This window comes from Xenopus tropicalis, chromosome 7 (genome assembly GCF_000004195.4).
Source record: "Xenopus tropicalis strain Nigerian chromosome 7, UCB_Xtro_10.0, whole genome shotgun sequence".
Lineage (NCBI taxonomy): Eukaryota > Metazoa > Chordata > Amphibia > Anura > Pipidae > Xenopus > Xenopus tropicalis.
Genome location: NC_030683.2, coordinates 127,322,544 through 127,344,237, shown reverse-complemented (window position 1 = coordinate 127,344,237; position 21,694 = coordinate 127,322,544). Strand labels below are relative to the sequence as shown.

The 21,694-nt window shown below is 43.3% G+C and overlaps 1 protein-coding gene across 8 annotated transcripts; it reads left to right on the top strand.

The window, feature by feature from the left end:
- Positions 1-1,734: 1,734 nt before the first annotated feature.
- On the top strand, positions 1,735-21,462 carry slc35a3.2 (solute carrier family 35 (UDP-N-acetylglucosamine (UDP-GlcNAc) transporter), member A3, gene 2). 8 transcript variants are annotated; one of them, XM_012966296.3, is made up of 10 exons: positions 1,735-1,820; positions 2,281-2,396; positions 5,079-5,127; positions 13,457-13,661; positions 14,208-14,362; positions 16,933-17,055; positions 18,599-18,770; positions 18,995-19,113; positions 20,612-20,745; positions 20,836-21,462. In XM_012966296.3, the coding sequence occupies exons 4-10, from the start codon at positions 13,475-13,477 to the stop codon at positions 20,924-20,926; spliced, it is 981 nt and encodes a 326-aa protein (XP_012821750.1). In that variant the 5' UTR covers positions 1,735-1,820; positions 2,281-2,396; positions 5,079-5,127; positions 13,457-13,474; the 3' UTR covers positions 20,927-21,462. The 8 variants fall into 8 exon arrangements, with proteins under 8 accessions (XP_012821750.1, XP_012821748.1, XP_012821751.1 ...); XM_012966294.3 differs by having other exon boundaries at positions 1,751-1,859; XM_012966295.3 differs by having other exon boundaries at positions 1,760-1,863.
- Positions 21,463-21,694: the final 232 nt, after the last annotated feature.

Below are 21,694 nucleotides of genomic sequence, written 5' to 3'. Positions count from 1 at the left end.
CCCTATGCCCCGCTCCCCTGTGCCACTCTATCCCCTATGCCCCGCTCCCCTGTGCCACTCTATCCCCTATGCCCCGCTTCCCTGTGCCACTCTATCCCCTATGCCCCGCTTCCCTGTGCCACTCTATCCCCTATGCCCCGCCTCCCTGTGCCACTCTATCCCCTATGCCCCGCCTCCCTGTGCCACTCTATCCCCTATGCCCCGCTTCCCTGTGCCACTCTATCCCCTATGCCCCGCCTCCCTGTGCCACTCTATCCCCTGCATTCCTGTGCCACTCTATCCCCTATGCCCCGCCTCCCTGTGCCACTCTATCCCCTGCATTCCTGTGCCACTCTATCCCTATGCCCCGCCTCCCTGTGCCACTCTATCCCCTATGCCCCGCTTCCCTGTGCCACTCTATCCCCTATGCCCCGCTTCCCTGTGCCACTCTATCCCCTATGCCCCGCTTCCCTGTGCCACTCTATCCCCTATGCCCCGCTTCCCTGTGCCACTCTATCCCCTTTGCCCCGCTTCCCTGTGCCACTCTATCCCCTATGCCCCGCCTCCCTGTGCCCCTCTGCCCCGCCTCCCTGTGCCACTCTATCCCCTATGCCCCACCTCCCTGTGCCACTCTATCCCCTATGCCCCGCCTCCCTGTGCCACTCTATCCCCTATGCCCCACCTCCCTGTGCCACTCTATCCCCTATGCCCCACCTCCCTGTGCCACTCTATCCCCTATGCCCCACCTCCCTGTGCCACTCTATCCCCTATGCCCCACCTCCCTGTGCCACTCTATCCCCTATGCCCCACCTCCCTGTGCCACTCTATCCCCTATGCCCCACCTCCCTGTGCCACTCTATCCCCTATGCCCCACCTCCCTGTGCCACTCTATCTCCTATGCCCCACCTCCCTGTGCCACATACCTCCCAACTGGCCCGATTGTCGCAGGACAGTCCCTCTTTTGACACCTCAACCTGCAGTCCCGGATTCTTACTGAAAAGTCCCTCATTTCCCATAGATCTTCTATACTGAACGCTAAAAAATATACAAAGTTTCTCAAACTTAATTAAATAAGTAGCTTTTGGCAGAGCCCAGAAATCTTAACAAGCTATACCTGCAATTAGATACAGTGTTTCTCACATTTAATAAAATAAGTAGCTTTTGGCAGAGCCCAGAATACTCACCCCCTGCACTGAGATACAAGTGTAACTAATAAGCTAAACCGGTCTCTTGGGGGAACTGAGACTCACAGCTTAAAGGGCAACTTCACCTTCATTAACACAACTGTAATAACACATAAAACAGGACCAGAAATGGGTTCAAACTTTAAATAACCTGCCAAATTTAGGGGGTGTGGTCGCAAAAATGGGCGTGGTAAAAAAAACCCCACAGCATTTATTTTCTTCCCTCTTTCTTTTCAAAATGTTGGCAGGTGTGGCGCCACTCTGCCCCTATGGCTAGTAGCCAGCTCAAACAGCCAGGCCTCAGACCCTCACTTGCGGCAGATTTCCCTGCTCGGCAGCAGAACGACCCCCCAAAGTGAGGGGGCACCGTACCAACCTGAAGGCAGAGCAATTCCCCTGTATAATCGCACCTGTGAGGGAACATGGCGTCACTATGAAACCGATAAGCTTTCCCCGCATTCCGCTTCCGTATCACTGACCCGCATCCGGCGCTTCCGTATCACTGACCCGCATCCGGCGCTTCCGCTCTGCTCTTCCTAGTATCGCGATACGAGACTGTGACGTCACGACCAGAGGGGGGCGTACATAAGCGCAGCGGTGACCCAACGCGCATGCGCCTAGGGGGCGTGGCGAGCAGGGACGGAACATAGCGGCGAGGTAGCTCGGCGCGAATAACTGTCATGGTCCGGACTGCGAGTAGGTCAGGCCGGGAGGGTGTTTTTTTCTTTGTATTGTTCCAGATTTTTGCGTTATTTATAGAGAAAAAGGGGGCAAATTCGCTATAAGTAATATTGAGTTTTAGGTTGTGTTTAATGCTTTGACATGAGAGGCCCCTTAGTGTCAGTGAAGGGTTAATTTATCCAGCCCATAACCAGCCAATCAGCTGCTAGCAGAGGAATTCTGTCAGGTTTTATTGCTTTTATTTTTCACAGCTGCTCTCCTATACCTCTATAAATGTAATAAAGGGCACTAAGTTTGCCCAGGAGCAGCAACCCATAGCAACCAATCAGATGTTTGCTTTTAGCAAATGCTAGCTGCTGATTGGTCACTATAGGTTGCTGCCCCTGGGCAAACTTAGTGGCTTTCATTCCATCAGCTTGTGCCTATTGTGTTGCAGAGTACCAGCCCTGTGTATGAGGGGGCCGCCGTCCTGGGACCCTGAAGGGGGGCAATGAGAAGCAACAAGAAGGCTGGGCCGGTGTCGCTGCAGCAGCTTCGTCCTTTCTGATCCCAGTAAGTGTCTGTTTTGGTTTTGTTTACAGTAAATAACAGGCAGTGAGTGCTGGGAATGAAAACTCCATTCTCTGTGCCGGGACCACCTCTGCCTAGTGGAGGATTCCATTATTTATATCCTTTATAGAGAGCAGAGGCATTCTGCAGCACTGTACTGAGTCGTTCCCATCAAGGGGCGGAGGTATGGGCACATTGGGAGTGGGGTACAATGCAATGGGGGGGGGTACATGTGGGTGGTTGCTATGGACTGAGTGGGGGGGATGGATGGGCAGGCAGGGCACTGCCTAACATATCTGTAGCACCATAGAACTTTACAAGAAGGTCCCATAGCATTTAAAGGGAACCTATAGAGTGTAAGCTCTTTTGGGCAGGGCTCTCTTCCCCTCCTGTATCGGTTACTGATTGCTTTATATGTTACTCCTTGTAGAGTGTAAGCTCTTTTGGGCAGGGCTCCCTTCCCCTCCTGTATCGGTTACTGATTGCTTTATATATTACTCTGTATGTCCAATGTATGGAACCCACTTATTGTACAGCACTGCGGGATATGTTGGTGCTTTATAAATAAATGTTAATAATAATAATAATGTAGAGTGTAAGCTCTTTTGGGCAGGGCTCCCTTCCCCTCCTGTATCGGTTACTGATTGCTTTATATGTTACTCTGTATGTCCCATGTATGGAACCCACTTATTGTACAGCGCTGCGGGATATGTTGGTGCTTTATAAATAAATGTTAATAATAATAATAATAATGTAGAGTGTAAGTTCTTTTGGGCAGGGCTCCCTTCCCCTCCTGTATCGGTTACTGATTGCTTTATATGTTACTCTGTATGTCCCATGTATGGAACCCACTTATTGTACAGCGCTGCGGGATATGTTGGTGCTTTATAAATAAATATTAATAATAATAATAATGTAGAGTGTAAGCTCTTTTGGGCAGGGCTCCCTTCCCCTCCTGTATCGGTTACTGATTGCTTTATATATTACTCTGTATGCCCAATGTATGGAACCCACTTATTGTACAGCGCTGCGGGATATGTTGGCGCTTTATAAATAAATGTTACTAATAATAATAATAATAATGTAGAGTGTAAGCTCTTTTGGGCAGGGCTCTCTTCCCCTCCTGTATCGGTTACTGATTGCTTTATATGTTACTCTGTATGCCCAATGTATGGAACCCACTTATTGTACAGCGCTGCGGGATATGTTGGCGCTTTATAAATAAATGTTAATAATAATAATAATAACCTGTCCCCCTAAGAAATCATTCCAAATTCTTCCCTATGGTGTTTGTTAAGCAAAATAAACGTCATTTACACAATATAAATAATATAAATCTTGTTTCCTTCAGTCTTGGAATTAACTTTTAATATGTTAAAGAATGGCCGACTCTCAGCAACTTTTCAATTGGTCTTTATTTTGTATATTCTTTTTCCAGGTTCCAGTGGGAGGTCACGGACCCCGGCAACCAAAAACCCATTGCTCTGTGAAGCTCCAGTTTTATTGTGATTGTTACTTTATATAACTTATCTTTTTAATCACATTCCTGTCTCTGGTTCAAGCCAGTGTCATGTTGCTAGGTTATATTGGACCCTAGCAACCAGATATCTGCAAAAATTCCAAACCGGAGAGCTGCTGAACCAAAAAGCTAAATAATTCAATATTAAAAATAATTCACAAAAATAAAGACCAATTGCAAATTATTTTTAAATAGCCCTCTGTAAAACATAGTAAAAGTTCATTTGAAGGTGAACATCCCCTTTAAGAAAATCTTTGTTTCACCCCAAAATCTTGTGTATGTGCCAGAATGGAGGACGTGATGCCCCTGCACTGGTTACACAGATGGTGAGGAGGGAGGGAGAAAGTGAGTGCTGAATGGAAAGTGAAAGTAATTGTCTACCCCGCCTCTATGGCTAAGGGGGGGGGGGGGGTGGAGCAGGGTGATCCATGGTGCTCCCGGATCCCTTTTACCGGGTTGGCATCTCTACACCAATTAGATGCAGCTTTTGGCATTTTGCCTGCTTGGGTTTGTGGTTACCCTGAGGCCCATATTTAGGGATAATATGAGACAGCACGGCACCAAAAGATTCTCCCCCATAGGGCTAAGCAGCAGGAACCCTAATTAACACACCTCTGTTTTAGACTGACTCTAATTCAGTATATTTAATTTAATCAGTATACAATGTAGAGAGTAATATTCTGCACTTGGTCTTCAGTTTCAGCAGCTATCTGGTTGCTATGGTCCAAATTACCTTAGCAACCAGGGAGTGGTTTGAATGAGAGACTGGTATATGAATAGGAGAGGGGCTGAATAGAAGCATAAGTTATAAAAAGTGACAATAACAATAAGACTGGAGCCTCACAGAGCAATGGGTTTCTGGCTGCCGGGGTCAGTGACCCCCTGTGTGAAAGCTGCACGGCGTTAGAAAACAACTAATTAATGGAGACCAATTGAAAAGTTGCTTAGAATTTGCCAATCTATGACATACTAAAAATTTACTTTAAAGGTGACACCACCCCTTTGCTATAAATGAAGGACGTAAAACCATTTATATGTTGAACAATTTCCATGAAAAAGAAATCGGCAAAATAGCATTTTCTTTAGAAAAAGCCCAAAGTTTGGATGTAATTATGCTGAAACTGTAAAATATGTAAAGGTATTTATTACAATGTGTATTTTGCCAGGCCTCCCGTACACGCGTGCCGAGGGGATACTGTAGCTGGGATACAGTAGGTAAGTGACATTTAGCCTTCTTTCAGATGTGGTACAGGTGAAAAAATGTCATTTTCTACATTTCCTCATCAACTTTTAAAGGACATGTAAACCCCACATTTATGTATATAAGTTGGACACATCGCCCCCCCCACGCAAACCACACTACTTGTATTAAATATATCCCCTCCCATCACATTTTACTGAAACAAATAGCAGCTTTCATTTTCCCGTCTCACACACCTTCCGTGACATTTACATCTGCATACAGTCAATAATGCAGGCTTACACAGGCAGAATTTACTTTGACAAAAAGTCCTCCTGGGACTGACCCTGGTGTCCAAATCTATTGCTGTATGATGTTATAGTTACAATATAGTTACAAATACAATTCTGCCAGTCTCTATACATTTCTATGGGATTTAACAATGGATCAAAGTGATTCCGCTATGAAAATTTGAAAGCACACAATATATTTTTGGGTCTCTACATACCACATACTTTGATTAATTTATTATTAACACATTTTTTTAAAGCACCTACATATTCCGCAACACTACAGTAAATGAGTGTATACACGGAGCATACAGATTGGCAATCTATGGGTTCTGGCAAATGCCAGAGGGGCTGCTGTAAGATGGCATAGTCAGTCACTATTTATTGGGCTGGGGGGAGCTGTTTGTGCCTCTGGGTACTGGGAATGCCAGGGGGGCTGTAAGGTGCCACAGACAGTCAGTATTTATTGGGCTGGGGGGGCTGTTTGTGCCTCTGGGTACTGGGAATGCCAGGGGGGCTGCCGTATCTGAGTTCTGATCACAGTCACACTGCTGCGCTGCAAGTTGGAGTGATACCCCCCCCCCTCACCCCCAGCAGCCAATCAGCAGAACAATGGGAAGGGAGCAAGATAGCAGCTCCCAGTAGGTATCAGAATAGCACTCAATAGTAAGAAATCCAAGTCCGGCTTGGGACTCCTCCAGTTACATGGGAGTAGGAGAAACAATAGGTTAGCTGAAAGCAGTTCTAATGTGTAGCGCTGGCTGAAAGCTCAGACTCAGGCACAAGGCACTGAGATGGCGCCTACACACCAATATTACAGCTACAAATACATTTGTTGGTACAAGAATAAAAGGTTAAATGGCAGAGGGAATTATTTGCTGTGTAACAGTGTCATTTAGATATAAAAAGTGCCCCATAAATATCATGGCAGTGTCCCTTTAACAATGTTAGAGTCTCAGCTATGCCAATAGTAAAGGTTGCTACAGGTCTGAGGTCTGTCAACGTTGTAGAACTATGAGCTTTGTACCTTGGACTTGCCAATAGTGCGGGGGCATTTGACAGTTGATCCGGGACTGTCCCACACAATACCTTTAGCCATAGGCGGCTCAAGAAAGCAAAGCTGTCTCGTCTGTAATCTTTTCAGCCCCACTGAACTCTGTTATCCATTATCTAAACGCAGGGAAGTTGAATTACAGACCAATGGCAGAAGCCGTTACAAAGCATCCGGCAGTCATGCCTGCTTTCGTTTTGCCATTTGAAAATGTTAAAGAAGAAGCAAATGAAATTTAAGCCGCTTGCAGGAGATTTGCCCCAGGCCAATTCCTGGACGACGCCTCACCTTCTGTAAATACTACTGTGTGTGTGTGTGTTGGTCAGTATCAGCCTGGCCCAGTAACTACAGGTAATCTGTGTTGGAAATCCGGTTGTAGAAAAAGATTAGTAGAGGCAATTAAGTCCAAACAGGATTTGCAACAATATTCTGATAAGAACAAGTCATGTAACTGCAAAAAGCATTAGAGTTTGTGAGGCTTGCCATAAAGACGCTGCTTGCATCTGGTTGCACAGAGGGAAGGGGGCCATACATGAGCCAATCTCCTACATTCTCTGATCCTACGGCCCGTGGGGTGCGAGGGGCCAAACATGGTATGGCTGTCTTCTGTTTTAGTATTTTGGTTTGAAGGGGTAACCTACAGTGCATTAGTGGAGTGGGGGTTGCTTTGAGCATGTCACCGTATGTTTAAAGGGTTTGTTCACCTTTGAGTTAACTTTTAGTAGGATGTAGAGAGTAATATTCTGAAACTGTTGCCAATTTGTCTTCATTTTTTACTATTTGTAGTTTTTTTTAGTTATTTCATTTTCAGTTCAGAAGCTCTACAGTTTGGATTTTTAGCAGCTATTTGGTTGCTAGGATCCAAGTTACCTTGGCAAACCAGGAATTGGTTTGGTTGAGAGACTGGTTTATGAATGGGAGAGGGGCTGAATAGAAAAGAAACATGTACTTGATCCTAACTAAGATATAATTACCCCTTATTGGGGGCAGAACAGCCCTATTGGGTTTATTTAATGGTTAAATGATTCCCTTTTCTCTGTAATAATAAAACAGTACCTGTACTTGATCCCAACTAAGATATAATTACCCCTTATTGGGGGCAGAACAGTCCTATTGGGTTTATTTAATGGTTAAATGATTCCCTTTTCTCTGTAATAATAAAACAGTACCTGTACTTGATCCCAACTAAGATATAATTACCCCTTATTGGGGGCAGAACAGCCCTATTGGGTTTATTTCATGGTTAAATGATTCCCTTTTCTCTGTAATAATAAAACAGTACCTGTACTTGATCCCAACTAAGATATAATTACCCCTTATTGGGGCAGAACAGCCCTATTGGGTTTATTTCATGGTTAAATGATTCCCTTTTCTCTGTAATAATAAAACAGTACCTGTACTTGATCCCTGGGGAGTCATTCATGGGGACACGAGCACTAAGGGGTGCCACTTTGGGCTCATTTCCCAAGCTCTGCGCTGAACCTCCAATTAACCTCATGTTTCACGTAGCGCCCTTACATTGTAAATGACCCCCACTATAGGGTTCATGTGAGACGTAATAGAATGCTGTGGGCAAATGGGAATTTCCTGGACAGTCCTCCTTTGTGCTGCAGGTTTAGGCCCATAGTGCACACCTCCGGAGGGGGGGCTAGAACATCTGTACAAGTATGTGCCCTTTCAGGTTTGGCAACTCCCGGCTGTGAATACTCTCCCTGGGAGTGAATGCAGATTAGAGTGACCGGAACAAAGCTCGCATATCTGTATGTAAAGGTACCACCTCGCCGGCTTTGGGCTCGCTGCTACGGCTCACAATGAGTCAGTGTTTGCCCTGGCCACGCCCCCCCATGGCACACACGGATAAGTGCGTATGTATCCTGGAACAGCGTGGCCTCCCTCTGCCTGGAACTCCACATTCGCTTTTCTCTCCAGAGAAGTCGGGGAGTGAATGAATTCATTGTTGGCTGAAGATTTCCCCTTGACAGGGGACAGCGAGACGTGTATATTTGCCCCAGAACTCGTCCTGTTCGGCCGGGCTCGGCTTCGCTTTTTTGCCGCGTAACTGTCGGTGTCAGACTCGGATTTGCCGGATTTCTCCCGACGCAGACGGACTTTATCTGTGAAATATTTATTATATCTGTAATGGAAAGTAACTGAACCTGGCACTGCACAGAAGTACTGAGCCTTCAACTGCGGAACCCGTATGTATAAATACATGTACAAGTATAGGACCTGTTATCCAGAATGCTTGGGACCTAGAGTTTTCCGGATAAGGGGTCATTCTGTAATATGTAATAACAATAAACGCAATAACCTCTAATAAGTATGATTTATTTCAGGTCCCTAGCATTCTGGATAATGGGTCCTACATCTGTACAAGGTACAGGTATGGGCCCATCATCCAAAATGCTGGGGACCTGTGGTTATCTGGATAAGGGGTCTTTCCATAATTCGGATCTCCTACTTAAAGTCTGCTAAAATTATTTAAACATGAAATAAACCCAATAGGACTGTTCTGCCCCCAATAAGGGGTAATTATATCTTAGTTGGGATCAAGTACAGGTACTGTTTTATTATTACAGAGAAAAGGGAATCATTTAACCATTAAATAAACCCAATAGGGCTGTTCTGCCCCAATAAGGGGTAATTATATCTTAGTTGGGATCAAGTACAGGTACTGTTTTATTATTACAGAGAAAAGGGAATCATTTAACCATTAAATAAACCCAATAGGGCTGTTCTGCCCCAATAAGGGGTAATTATATCTTAGTTGGGATCAAGTACAGGTACTGTTTTATTATTACAGAGAAAAGGGAATCATTTAACCATTAAATAAACCCAATAGGGCTGTTCTGCCCCAATAAGGGGTAATTATATCTTAGTTGGGATCAAGTACAGGTACTGTTTTATTATTACAGAGAAAAGGGAATCATTTAACCATTAAATAAACCCAATAGGGCTGTTCTGCCCCCAATAAGGGGTAATTATATCTTAGTTGGGATCAAGTACAGGTACTGTTTTATTATTACAGAGAAAAGGGAATCATTTAACCATTAAATAAACCCAATAGGGCTGTTCTGCCCCAATAAGGGGTAATTATATCTTAGTTGGGATCAAGTACAGGTACTGTTTTATTATTACAGAGAAAAGGGAATCATTTAACCATTAAATAAACCCAATAGGGCTGTTCTGCCCCAATAAGGGGTAATTATATCTTAGTTGGGATCAAGTACAGGTACTGTTTTATTATTACAGAGAAAAGGGAATCATTTAACCATTAAATAAACCCAATAGGGCTGTTCTGCCCCAATAAGGGGTAATTATATCTTAGTTGGGATCAAGTACAGGTACTGTTTTATTATTACAGAGAAAAGGGAATCATTTAACCATTAAATAAACCCAATAGGGCTGTTCTGCCCCCAATAAGGGGTAATTATATCTTAGTTGGGATCAAGTACAGGTACTGTTTTATTATTACAGAGAAAAGGGAATCATTTAACCATGAAATAACCCCAATAGGGCTGTTCTGCCCCAATAAGGGGTAATTATATATTAGTTGGGATCAAGTACAGGTACTGTTTTATTATTACAGAGAAAAGGGAATCATTTAACCATTAAATAAACCCAATAGGACTGTTCTGCCCCAATAAGGGGTAATTATATCTTAGTTGGGATCAAGTACAGGTACTGTTTTATTATTACAGAGAAAAGGGAATCATTTAACCATTAAATAAACCCAATAGGGCTGTTCTGCCCCAATAAGGGGTAATTATATCTTAGTTGGGATCAAGTACAGGTACTGTTTTATTATTACAGAGAAAAGGGAATCATTTAACCATTAAATAAACCCAATAGGGCTGTTCTGCCCCAATAAGGGGTAATTATATCTTAGTTGGGATCAAGTACAGGTACTGTTTTATTATTACAGAGAAAAGGGAATCATTTTTAAAAATGTAAGTTATTTGATTAAAATGGAGTCTATGGGAGATGGCCTTTCTGTTATTCAGAACTTTCTGGATAACTGATCCCATACCTGTATATTAGTAATAAATATAGTCATAATAAATAACACAGTTGTAGAGCAGTCAGATGCTGTAGGGCACAGACACGTTGGCACATTCAGGGCATGGTGCTTTCTACCTTGGGGTAAGTGGTAGGTAAGCAAGGGGCACATACTTGTGCCAGGGAGAACTAAAGCTATCCGATCACTTCCTTCATAGTGAATAGACCCCTTGTGGATGTCCTTAACTGCCTTGTTTATTTTGCCCAAATATGTAATATGACTTGGGGATATACATGCTTTTACTATATGGCGGCCATTTTTGCTACCGATGATATCACATCCGCATTTCGCTGAATCAGTAAATTTTTCCACATGACCCTAACTTACCTCTGTGAAGGGCTGAGCATGGGTGCATTAGTAATAAGCTTTGCTATGGGGACGCTTGTTTTATGAACGGCTGGTTTATTGCAATATTTGGCCAATGACATCATCATTTTGCCACCAAATGCCAAAAAAGATACAACGTTTCTCAAATTTAATTATATAAGTAGCTTTTGGCAGAGCCCAGAATATTCTGCCCCTGCACAGGGATAAAATTGTAACTAAAGATAAACAGGTTTCTTGGGGCAACTGAGACTTCCAGCTTAAAGGGCAACTTCACCTTCCTTTTAGCATGATGTAGAGAGTGCAATTCTGAAACAATTTGCAATTGGTCTTCATTTTTCATTATTTGCGGCTTTTTAATTACTTTGCTTTCAATGTAGGAGCTGTCTAGTTTGGAATTTCAGCAGCTATCTGGTTGCTAGGGTCCGAATCACCCTAGCAACCAGGTTTTTGATTTTGAATGAGCATCTAGAATATAAATAGGAGAGGGCCTGAATAGAAAGGAAAGCAATAACAAGTAACCGTAACAATGGAATTATAGCCCCACAGAGAAATATTTTTGTGGCTGCCAGGGTCAGTGACCCCCATTTGAAAGCTGGAAAGAGGCAGAAGAAGGGAAATAATTCAGAAAACTATAAAAAATGAAAACCAATTGAAAGGTTTCTTATAGATTTATATAGAATTATATTCTATCACATGCTAAAAGGGAACAACTCCTTTTAAAGGGCAACTTCACCTTCATTAGCAAAACTGTAATAACACAACAACAAGACTTTACATAACAAACTTTACATAACCTGCCAAATTTTGTAACATGGGAGTGGAATGCCTGGGGGGGGGGGGGGGCGGGGACACAACATTTTTGCCGCGCTATGTGCAGTATTTCTTTTTGTCCCTCTTTGCATTTTTCAAATGTTGGTGAGGAATACATAAATCCTCTGATGCCAACTCCTTAGTTTATGGTATCATTGACTCCAACTCTAGGTACGGGTATGGGACCTGTTATCCAGAATGCTTGGGACCTGGGGTTTCTGTATAAGGGATTTTTCCGTAATTTGGATCTCCATATCTTAAGTCTACTAAAAGAATCATTTAAACCCAATAGGGCTGTTCTGCCCCAATAATGGGTAATTATATCTTAGTTGGGATCAAGTACAGGTACTGTTTTATTATTACAGAGAAAAGGGAATCATTTAACCATTAAATAAACCCAATAGGGCTGTTCTGCCCCAATAAGGGGTAATTATATCTTAGTTGGGATCAAGTACAGGTACTGTTTTATTATTATAGAGAAATAGGAAATCATTTTTAAAAATGAGAATTATTTGTTTATAACGGAGTCTATTGGAAAGGCCTTTCCGTAATTCTGAACTTTTTGGATAACTGCTCCCATACCTGTACCCAAAATTGCTTCCGACTTCGACTCCACAGGCCTCTGTAAGGCATTCACTTGTGTGTGGAAACTATTGCCTTTTTGGATGAAAGCACTAAGCATCGCTGTGAGTTCTACATTATAGTTTAACCATAGACCTTTGCTCTAGGCTATAGGTAGTCAATAGGCTTTTCTGTCTTTTAAGCCTCCAGCTACGGCAAATTGCTAATGGAACCCAGATAATTAGACTAGGCAAGGCTTCCTTAATGAAAGGGAAGTTTTTTTTTTTTTTCAAAAGACGTTCATCTCTTAGTCATTAGTCATAAATGTTGCTTAATAAAGTTATAATCCGTGCTTAGTGATATGTGTCACATGACTCATTGAACATTGTGTAATAAATAATAGGCTATCAAGTCACCTTGCAGTTTCACAGCTTGTATAAAAGCACTTGGTTTTTGGCCTCGTGCCTTTATATGGCCATGGAACTCCCAAGTGACTTATAATATTCCTGTATTTTACAATAGGGGGCACTTTATTCACTATATATTATAAGGAACTCTCGGGGGCTTATAATATCCCTATATGTTACAATAGGGGGGCACTTTATTCACTATATATTATAAGGAACTCTCGGGGGCTTATAATATCCCTATATGTTACAATAGGGGGGCACTTTATTCACTATATATTATAAGGAACTCCTCGGGGGCTTATAATATCCCTATATGTTACAATAGGGGGTACTTTATTCACTATATATTATAAGGAACTCCTCGGGGACTAATAATATCCCTATATGTTACAATAGGGGGCACTTTATTCACTATATATTATAAGGAACTCCTTGTGGACTTATAATATCCTTATATTTTACAACAGGGGGCACTTTATTCACTATATATTATAAGGAACTCCTTGTGGACTTATAATATCCTTATATTTTACAACAGGGGGTACAGTATTTACTGTGTATTAACATAAACCCTTGTTTCAGATAGACTCTTCAACTTGCTGTTGGTGCCTGTACATTTGGGGTAGAGGTGCAAGTGGAAATAGGAGGGGGAATGCATGGGAGTGGGGTGCAAGTTGTTGGGGTGGGGGTTACAGGGTTGAGGATGGCTTTTCCGTGTAATAACATACATAATCCCATACATACATACATACATGTTACATACAGTCACCCTGTATCCGCTAGTTCCTATGTACCTGGAATTGCCCCCACAGTGGGTTCAGACAGGGCCGCTAAGTCTCCTGTTTTTCGTTTCAGACTGAGCCAGCCTCTGCCATGGCGTCCCACCTGAAGTACATCTCGTTGGGGGTGTTAGTGTTCCAGACCACCACGTTAGTGCTGACAATGCGCTTCTCCCGCACGCTGAAGGAAGAGGGGCCACGATACCTGTCGTCCACGGCGGTGGTGGCAGCAGAGGTGCTGAAGATTGTGGCCTGCGTCCTGTTAGTTTATAAAGACAACAGTAAGTAGATCAAGCTTAAAGGGGAAGTTCACCTTTATGTTAAAGCTTAGCTTCGTATACAGTGGCCTTTAGTTTTTCAAATTCATTGTTCTGTGAGGCTCCAGTTTTTATTACCATTGATTATTTTTTTATTGTCATTCATTCAGCACCCCCCCCCCCTCCTATTTATAATCCAGTCTCTCATGGCAACTAATTGCACCTCTTTATCATGCCACACCCCTAGCAATCTTTTCTGGCATCTCTTCAATAGGAAAGTTGGAAAGTTTGGGCCATAAATAGTAGTGTAATAGGAACTAAGGAGTTCCAAGGAACTTATGGAGGCACAAAGTATCAACTCCATGACCTGGAACATACCAACAGTGATACAAAATAGGGGGCAATTCTAGGGGGTTTGTTCCCCTCCAGTGGACAAAATCTACCAATTTCCCCATGTACCATTAGTGTTGTGACCCTGTGGCCTGTTGGAACAGCTTGAGATATACAGGTTACAGGTGGAGCATCAATTTTATTCTGATTTATTTATGTTGCCTCTTCATTGCCTTTTAGGTTACAGCCTTCGGTCCCTGAAGAGAGTGCTGCACGATGAGATAGTCAACAAACCTATGGAGACTCTAAAGCTGGCCATACCCTCCGGCATCTACACCCTGCAGAACAACCTCCTTTATGTAGCACTGTCCAACCTCGATGCAGCCACTTATCAGGTACTGGGAAGCTGGGGCAGAATGGCTAGGAGAGAGTAAAGGAGTGGTGGGTGGTGGCGGGGTTGGCCAAAAAATGGTGATGAGAAGGGGTGATTAAAACTGTTCTCAAAGGAGCATTTCAGGGTAGAAATGAAACTGGGTAAAATAGACAGACTGCGCAAAATAAAAAATGTTTTCTATATAGATAGTTGGGCAAAAATGTAATCTATAAAGGCTGGAGTGGGCAAATGTCTAACACAATAGCCAGAACACTACTTCCTGCTTTCAGCTCTCTAAGCTGTTAGCAGTCAGTAACCAATCAGTGACTTGAGGGGGGGGGGCACATGGGCCATAACTGCGGGCTCACAAACTAACTGAACAGTTATGTCCCATGTGGCCCCCCCCTAAAGTCACTGACTAACTAAGAAGTTATAGAGCTGAAAGCAGGTAGTAGTGTTCTGGCTATTATGCGCCTAATTGGCACACCCCAGTGATTTGCCCTTGCCTTCTCCATTAAAGAAAGGTGTGGGGCGGGAGGGATTATGGAGGCATTAGACCAGGAGGAACAGATAAGGTCATATTTGAAAATGCCCTGAGGGTTAATTGTGAAATTCGCATTCATAAGACTGTATTCTATTCATTTTTGTTTTCCTATCTCCAGTTGATAGGGTGTAATCTTACTGGGCCAACTGCTCCAATAGGCACTGAGAGGGGCATCTCATGTATTGAAGGAGATGACAGACAAGGAGATTAGTTGCCCCACAAACTTCGGCCGACTTCAGAAGGCCAAAGCGGTGCATGTGTGTATTCTCACCAGTAGGAAAGCAGTCAAAGAGATTAGTCGTCGCTGCAAGAGAAGATTAATCGCGGGGCGACTAGTCTCCTGGTCTGTCATCGCCCTTAGAAAGATTCTAGGATAAAGGAGAATATGGGGATCATTATTCAGAAGGCTTTAATACACACCCTTACAAAGTCTCAGGCAAGCCCCACAACAGAAATGCACAGTAGTGTGGCTGGTATGAATGGCTGCTTCTAATCTGCAGAGGCTAGAGCGGGGCATAATTGTCAGTTTCTGCCTTTGTTTATTTCAGCCCTACAGCGTAAATGCTGCCTGTAGCCACATTACCAGTTATTCCTGTTTTAACGGTGTTGCTGGTAATCTGAAGTCGAGCGGAGGCAACTTTGCACGACTTTGGAAAACTAAGCTTTACAATGGTCTTTCCACCGGCGGCTCCTGTTGTTGGCCGACTGCCCCTTTAGGGTAAGAACCCATGGAGCAGTTCAGTGTACCACCCCCCTTTTAACATTAGCGGAGAGCTGAAAGGCAATTAATCTTCTCTTGCAGCGACGACTATTCTCTTTGAATGCTTTCCTACTGGTGAGAATAGTAGGAAAACATATGCACCGCTTTGGCCTTCTGAAGTCGCCCGATGTTTGTGGGGCGACTAATCTCCTTGTCTGTCATCTCCTTCATTCCCTCTCTGGGAAAACAATACATGAGATGCCCCTCTCAGTGCCTATTGGAGCCCAGTAAGATTGATTACACCCTATCAACTGGAGATAGGAAAACAAAAACCAGTTTAATGAATGCAATTCACCTTCTATAAGTAGAATACAGTTTGATGAATGTGTATTTCACAGTTACCCCTCAGGTAAGCATTCAGTCTGTGCTCCATCTGCCTACACTGGTCCTGCACGGGACAATATAAGCTGATGAGTTGGTAGCCTATTGGCACAAGTATGGGGGGCTACCTAGTGCCTGCCTGATCAGCTCAAATGTCTTTCAGATAGGTTTGAAGATCCTCTTGGGTTGATGCCGTCCTCACCCTACAGTTCAACATTGGGCCTTTGTTACGATACAGTCATTGGTCCAATGGCATGGGGGGAACCATTGGTCAAAGATCTGAATTGTTGAGGTCTTGACTAGCTTTAAGGTGGCCCCACACGGCCGCCAAGCAGCTTTATCTTCTCCCGATATCCCCACCTATGGGTGGGCGATATCGGGCTAATTCGTTCGTTTGGCCCTGGGGCCAAACGCTCAAATTAGAACGACGGTTATAGGCGCCGTCCGTTTGGGGACTGCATCAGTGAGCCGATGCGGTTCCTGATCCGCAGAAAAATCAAACCTGCCTGATCGAGATCTGTCTAATTTCAGGCAGATGTTGGTCGGGTCGCCCCATACATGGGCCGATAAGCTCTATCACTTCATTGTATTTGCACGTTATTTAGAATTTTGCCATAAAAGTATTTGCCCAATGCTTTGACATTAGCTTTTATCATATACCCTATGTTTCTCTGACGGGGCGGCCATATTTGTGCAGTAGGAGGCCGTTAGCATTAGAAGCTATAACTGACAGGCTGAGAAGGGACAGTCTGGTTGGCAAAACAGTCAGGTTTAGGGACCTCAAGTAACAATTACTTACAAAAGTAGACCTAGCAGCAAAAAATCAACATCACCCATAGGTAACTTTTAATGTACATTCATATTTTGAAGAGTAGATTTTTAGGGTCAGTATCACTTTAAGAGCGGTCTTTTAAAAGTCCAGCTTTGTTTTGTGTAATAACATTTACTGAATTCTTGTGTTCTCCAGGTGACCTATCAGCTCAAAATCCTCACCACGGCCTTGTTCTCCGTGTCTATGCTTCAGCGGAAACTGACAAAGCACCAGTGGATGTCCCTGCTCATCCTGATGGCCGGTGTAGCATTAGTTCAGGTAAATCCCAGGTATACAACAGAACCTTCTATTCCTTATGTGGATAGCATATGTGTGTTGCTTTGTACGGAGGCTACCAGATCTGCTTCTGAGTACAGGTGAGCCCAGCCACTTCCTTTAAAGGGGCAGTTCACCTTTAGTATGTTATAGAATGGCCTGTTCTAAGCATCTTTTCTATTGGTCTTCATTATTTATTATAGTTTTTATTTGCTGTCTTCCAACTCTTTCCAACCCGGCAGCCAGTAACTATTGCTCTGTAAGACTTCAGTTTTTATCAGTTAAATTTTGTAACTTTCTTTTTTCATTCAGCCCCTCTCCTATTCATATACCAGTCTTTCATCCAAGCTACTTACTGGTTGCTAAGCTAACTTGAACCCTAGCAACCAAATAACTGCTTAACACTCCAGACTGGAGAGCTCCTGAACTGAAAACAAAATAACTAAAATACTACATATAATAAAAAATGAAGACCAATTGCAAATTCTCACAATATTACTCTACATCATACTAAAAGTTAACACAAAGGTGAATAACCCTTTTAATGTAGAATTAATGTTTTATTATTACAGAGAAAAGGGAATCATTTAACCATGAAATAAACCCAATAGGGCTGTTCTGCCCCAATAAGGGGTAATTATATCTTAGTTGGGATCAAGTACAGATACTGTTTTATTATTACAGAGAAAAGGGAATCATTTAACCATGAAATAAACCCAATAGGGCTGTTCTGCCCCCAATAAGGGGTAATTATATCTTAGTTGGGATCAAGTACAGGTACTGTTTTTTATTATTACAGAGAAAAGGGAATCATTTAACCATTAAATAAACCCAATAGGGCTGTTCTGCCCCCAATAAGGGGTAATTATATCTTAGTTGGGATCAAGTACAGGTACTGTTTTATTATTACAGAGAAAAGGGAATCATTTAACCATGAAATAAACCCAATAGGGCTGTTCTGCCCCAATAAGGGGTAATTATATCTTAGTTGGGATCAAGTACAGGTACTGTTTTATTATTACAGAGAAAAGGGAATCATTTAACCATTAAATAAACCCAATAGGGCTGTTCTGCCCCAATAAGGGGTAATTATATCTTAGTTGGGATCAAGTACAGGTACTGTTTTTTATTATTACAGAGAAAAGGGAATCATTTAACCATTAAATATACCCAATAGGGCTGTTCTGCCCCCAATAAGGGGTAATTATATCTTAGTTGGGATCAAGTACAGGTACTGTTTTCTTATTACAGAGAAAAGGGAATCATTTAACCATGAAATAAACCCAATAGGGCTGTTCTGCCCCAATAAGGGGTAATTATATCTTAGTTGGGATCAAGTACAGGTACTGTTTTATTATTACAGAGAAAAAGGATATCATCTTTAAACTTTTTGAATTATTTGATGTAAATGAAGTCTATGGGAGATGGCCTTCCTGTAATTCAGAACTCTGGATAATGAATCCCATACCTGTATCTGATATGTGTATGATTTGGGCTATGTCATCACAGCCGCCCGTTATCCTTTAACTTCTCTCTCCCTTTTTAGTGGCCTGATGATTCTTCAAATGCCCCCAACAAAGAGGTGTCGGTGGGCTCGGGCTTTGTGGGCCTTATGGCCGTCCTCACTGCTTGCTTTTCCAGCGGCTTTGCCGGAGTCTACTTTGAAAAGATTCTAAAAGAAACAAAGCAGTCAGTGTGGATACGGAATATACAGCTTGGTAAGGAGTTAAGGGGAAACTATACTTCCATAGAAATATCTAAATGTAAAACACTAGTACAAATAAAGCCTTTTCATGAGATAATTGCTGTGATTATGTTCGTTACTAATTGGTTGCTATGTTATGGGACCGACGCAGATCAAGAATCCAAATAAACAGTCCCAGGCTCCTTAGCAGCTGTTTTCTCTCACCTGGTGTGCTGATATTCCTGTATTTTTTTGCAGGTTTCTTTGGATGGATATTTGGTTTAATGGGAGTTTATATTTATGACGGCGAGCGTGTCTCTAACGGGGGATTCTTCCAGGGATACAATAACCTTACATGGGCTGTCGTGGCTCTGCAGGTAACCAGGGGAAATCCTTTAGAGCAGTTTTGGTGTATGCTAACAGCAGCAAGGCTACCCCCATAGTAAAACATGGTGTGTGCTTGGGTAGGTACTCTGGGTGCCTGAAACCTGTCCAATGCACTACAAAGCCGTCCCAGCACTGCCCTCTACTGGGGAATCAGAAAATCACAAATCAGAAAATCACAAGGCAGCCCATGCTGAAATAAACATGTAGTCCTAACTGACTTTCCAGTATGCATTCATTACCAATACTTACTGGTTTATTTATAAATATCCTTTTGTCTCTCACTATTGGCTTATCTCCTTTCTCTGGCCTGTTATTCCATGGCACCTTTAGCCAGCCCCAGGGCCGCCATCAGGGGGGACAGTTGTCCCAGACCCGGATGGTTTCTGCTTTTAAGGGGGCCCGCCCGTGATACAGTTTTGTTTTAGCTCGGGCCCCTTTAAACAATTACACGCCCAGTCATTTGATTGGTTGCGTCCCGTGTGTATGTTTGATGTCAGTACGCACAGAGCACAACCTAATAAAAGTGTGGATGCAGCGGGGAGCCAGGGGACATAGCAAGAGGACGCAGCCGGAGGATGGAGGGGGAGCCGCAGGAAGTAGGAGGATGTAGGGGGGAGCAGGAGGAAGCCGTGGGGGAGCAGGAAGCAGCAGGGATCGGGCCATAGTATGAGGACACTGGGGGAGACGGCAATGTTTTAGGGGGCCCTGGGCTGGCTACCAGTGTTTTAGGGGGTCCCTGGCTAGCAGTGTTTTAGGGGGTCCCTGGCTAGCAGTGTTTTAGGGGGTCCCTGGCTAGCAGTGTTTTAGGGGGTCCCAATGTCTGTGTGTCCTTTGTACTGATGGGAGGGGCCATTGGGGGGCGGGGAGTGGGAGCAGGGGGGCCCAGAAACTTTTGTTGTGAGGGGCCCGTGATTTCTGATGGCGGCCCTGGCCAGCCCTCCTCCAGCCAAGACTCCATTACCTACAATACCCGCATGTTCAGTGCTTGCCAGTCCTGCCAAGGAAGCCAGAAGTGTGCAAGGCATTGTGGGAACTGAAGGAAAAACTGAGTTCTCTTTGTAGTCTGGCAATAGGAATAGCAAATTAAAGACATACCTAGCTCCCATGTTCCATGGCGAAAGGGATTCAACTTGTATATACGGTTTAAATGACTGATTTCTGTAGGGATATGTACATAACCATTAAATGTTAGGCATAGACAGTTGCAATACAGCTGAGGGAATTTTAAGAACAGCAGAAGTTCCCCTTTAAAAGCTTGACGCTTCCCATTGCTGAAAGAATCCATATCCCAAGCATTCCTATCTATACCTGTATTACTGTGCAAACTCCTTTTTGGAGCCTAAGATAAGCCTGGAGGACTGGAGCTGGGAAAACTTAAGCCTGGGTGGGGCAGTGACACCCAAGAGCACCCCTGCCTCTGCATGGTATAAATTAGAGCTTCTAGGCACATAATTAAACATTAAACTAATTGTTTTTGCATCTTCGCAGGCTCTGGGCGGATTGGTGATTGCCGCGGTTATTAAATACGCCGATAACATCTTAAAGGGCTTTGCAACCTCTCTGTCCATCATTTTATCCACACTTATCTCCTACTTCTGGCTGCAGGACTTTGTCCCCACCAGGTACCCTTACTTTCTGCAGCTCTATGTAACTGATATGGTGAGTAAAGGCTACATTGCTTATAATGGTTATTTATTTATTTTTTTTCTTAGTGTATTTTTTGTCGGGGCGTTACTAGTCATTGCCGCTACGTTTCTCTACGGTTATGTACCGAAGCCGGCGGCAAACCCTATTAAGGCCTAAGGACTGGCTGATAGAATGACGATGGCATTACTGTAAGGCCTAGCTGGCGTTTGTCCTGGCACAGACGCACCGGAGCGAGGGGGACAAACCCAGCTAGCCGTGCTGCTCATTGGATAACGGCCGACAGACATGAAGCTGCTGATCTCTAACAGGATGGACCCTATTTTATTTTAAAGTAAAAAAAAAAAAAATTATATTTTTTTGTTAATACTTGAAGAGGAACGCGTTGGGTTTTAGTGACGGCTGCACAGAGTTTCTTATCGGGTCATTTTTGGGTTTTGCAGACTGTCGGCTATTTAATCTTAAATTTATTATTTTTTTTTTTTGTGTGGTGGAGACGGGTCTGGAAGCCCCAGCGGCATTGGGTTCCGGATACGTTTAAGGTGCAGCTGAAAGCGAATACAAGGACTTGTTGTTGTTTTGCACAATTTCAGGAAATCTGCGGGATGTTTTTGTATATGAGCGACGAAGCGTCTCGCTGCCTCCGTGACATCCTCATACGGACCAAGACTGGCGAAATAAATGGCTTTTTACCAGTATAGTGTCTTTCTGCCTTTGTGCAAGGGATATAAGTGCAGGGAAATGATTCTTAGAGCATTTAGTGGACATAGGATTCTCTGTACAGGTATCGGACCCCTTATAATAAAACAGTACCTGTACATGATCCCAACTAAGATATAATTACCCCTTATTGGGGCAGAACAGCCCTATTGGGTTTATTTAATGGTTAAATGATTCCCTTTTCTCTGTAATAATAAAACAGTACCT